We start from the raw sequence: 857 nt of genomic DNA, 5'->3' as shown, positions 1-857 counted from the left end.
ATTCTTTCTTGGCAAGGTCTTTTTCCATGTTCATCATAAATCTAGCTGCCCACTCTGAGCTCCCAGGTCATCTACAATGATCACTGATGATAAGGTCTATCTCCCCATAATGAGCTCACCCAATCTCTTCATTCAGACAGCTTATCTGACTATGCATTTATCACCCATATAGCAGCCAGAGGTTTCACTCAGGTTTTTCCACTTTGAAGGTATCAGTCTTTTCCTGTGCATCTTTCATGACGTAAAATCTGATGTAACTCATCACTGATGGCACTACCGCAGTCACTACATTTGTAAGGTTTCTCTACTGTGCAAACTGTTTTGTCTCCTGAGGGTGCATGCGTGGTAAAGGTTTGTCCCACCTGGGCTGCCTTCCTATCTGCTGTGAGCCCACAGGTGTTTAATGATGTCTGCACTTGCGCAGCCACTGTATTAACAGGGTTTTCCTCCTGAACTCCACCACTTGTACGTGAGGAGGTAGAACTCTTTGGAAAAGAATTTTCCACCTTGTCCGAACTATCATGTTTTTCTCTTGTGTGCAACATTCCCTTGTGATAAACAAGGCATGACAAGTGGGAGAAAGCTTTTCCACAATCGGAACATCCATATGGTTTTTCTCCTGTGTGGGTTCTCCGATGTCTATTGAGGCATGACTTGTCTCTGAAAGCTTTCCCACACTCACTGCATATATAGGGCTTCTCTCCTGTGTGAATTCTCTGATGGTTAATGAGACCAGACTTGTGGGAACATAATTTTCCACATTCAGTACATACAAAGGGAGTCTTTCCTGTGTGAAATCTCTGGTGAGATATGAAGCGTGTCTTCTGGCTGAAGCCTTTCCCACAGTCACTGCATAC

At 44.1% G+C, this 857-nt stretch overlaps 1 protein-coding gene across 1 annotated transcript in view; it reads right to left on the bottom strand.

The window, feature by feature from the left end:
• Positions 1-212: 212 nt before the first annotated feature.
• LOC102820656 (zinc finger protein 613-like) overlaps positions 213-857 on the bottom strand; it is a 2,084-nt gene continuing 1,439 nt past the window's right edge. The window contains exon 2 of the mRNA XM_006866066.1: positions 213-855. Within this exon, the coding sequence (XP_006866128.1) occupies positions 213-855 (643 nt within the window). The remainder of the gene's footprint in view (positions 856-857) is intronic.

Source organism: Chrysochloris asiatica, unplaced genomic scaffold, assembly GCF_000296735.1.
Source record: "Chrysochloris asiatica unplaced genomic scaffold, ChrAsi1.0 scaffold00086, whole genome shotgun sequence".
Classification (NCBI taxonomy): domain Eukaryota; kingdom Metazoa; phylum Chordata; class Mammalia; order Afrosoricida; family Chrysochloridae; genus Chrysochloris; species Chrysochloris asiatica.
The sequence above is the reverse complement of the archived record's forward strand: the minus strand, read 5'-3'. Positions and strand labels throughout refer to the sequence as shown.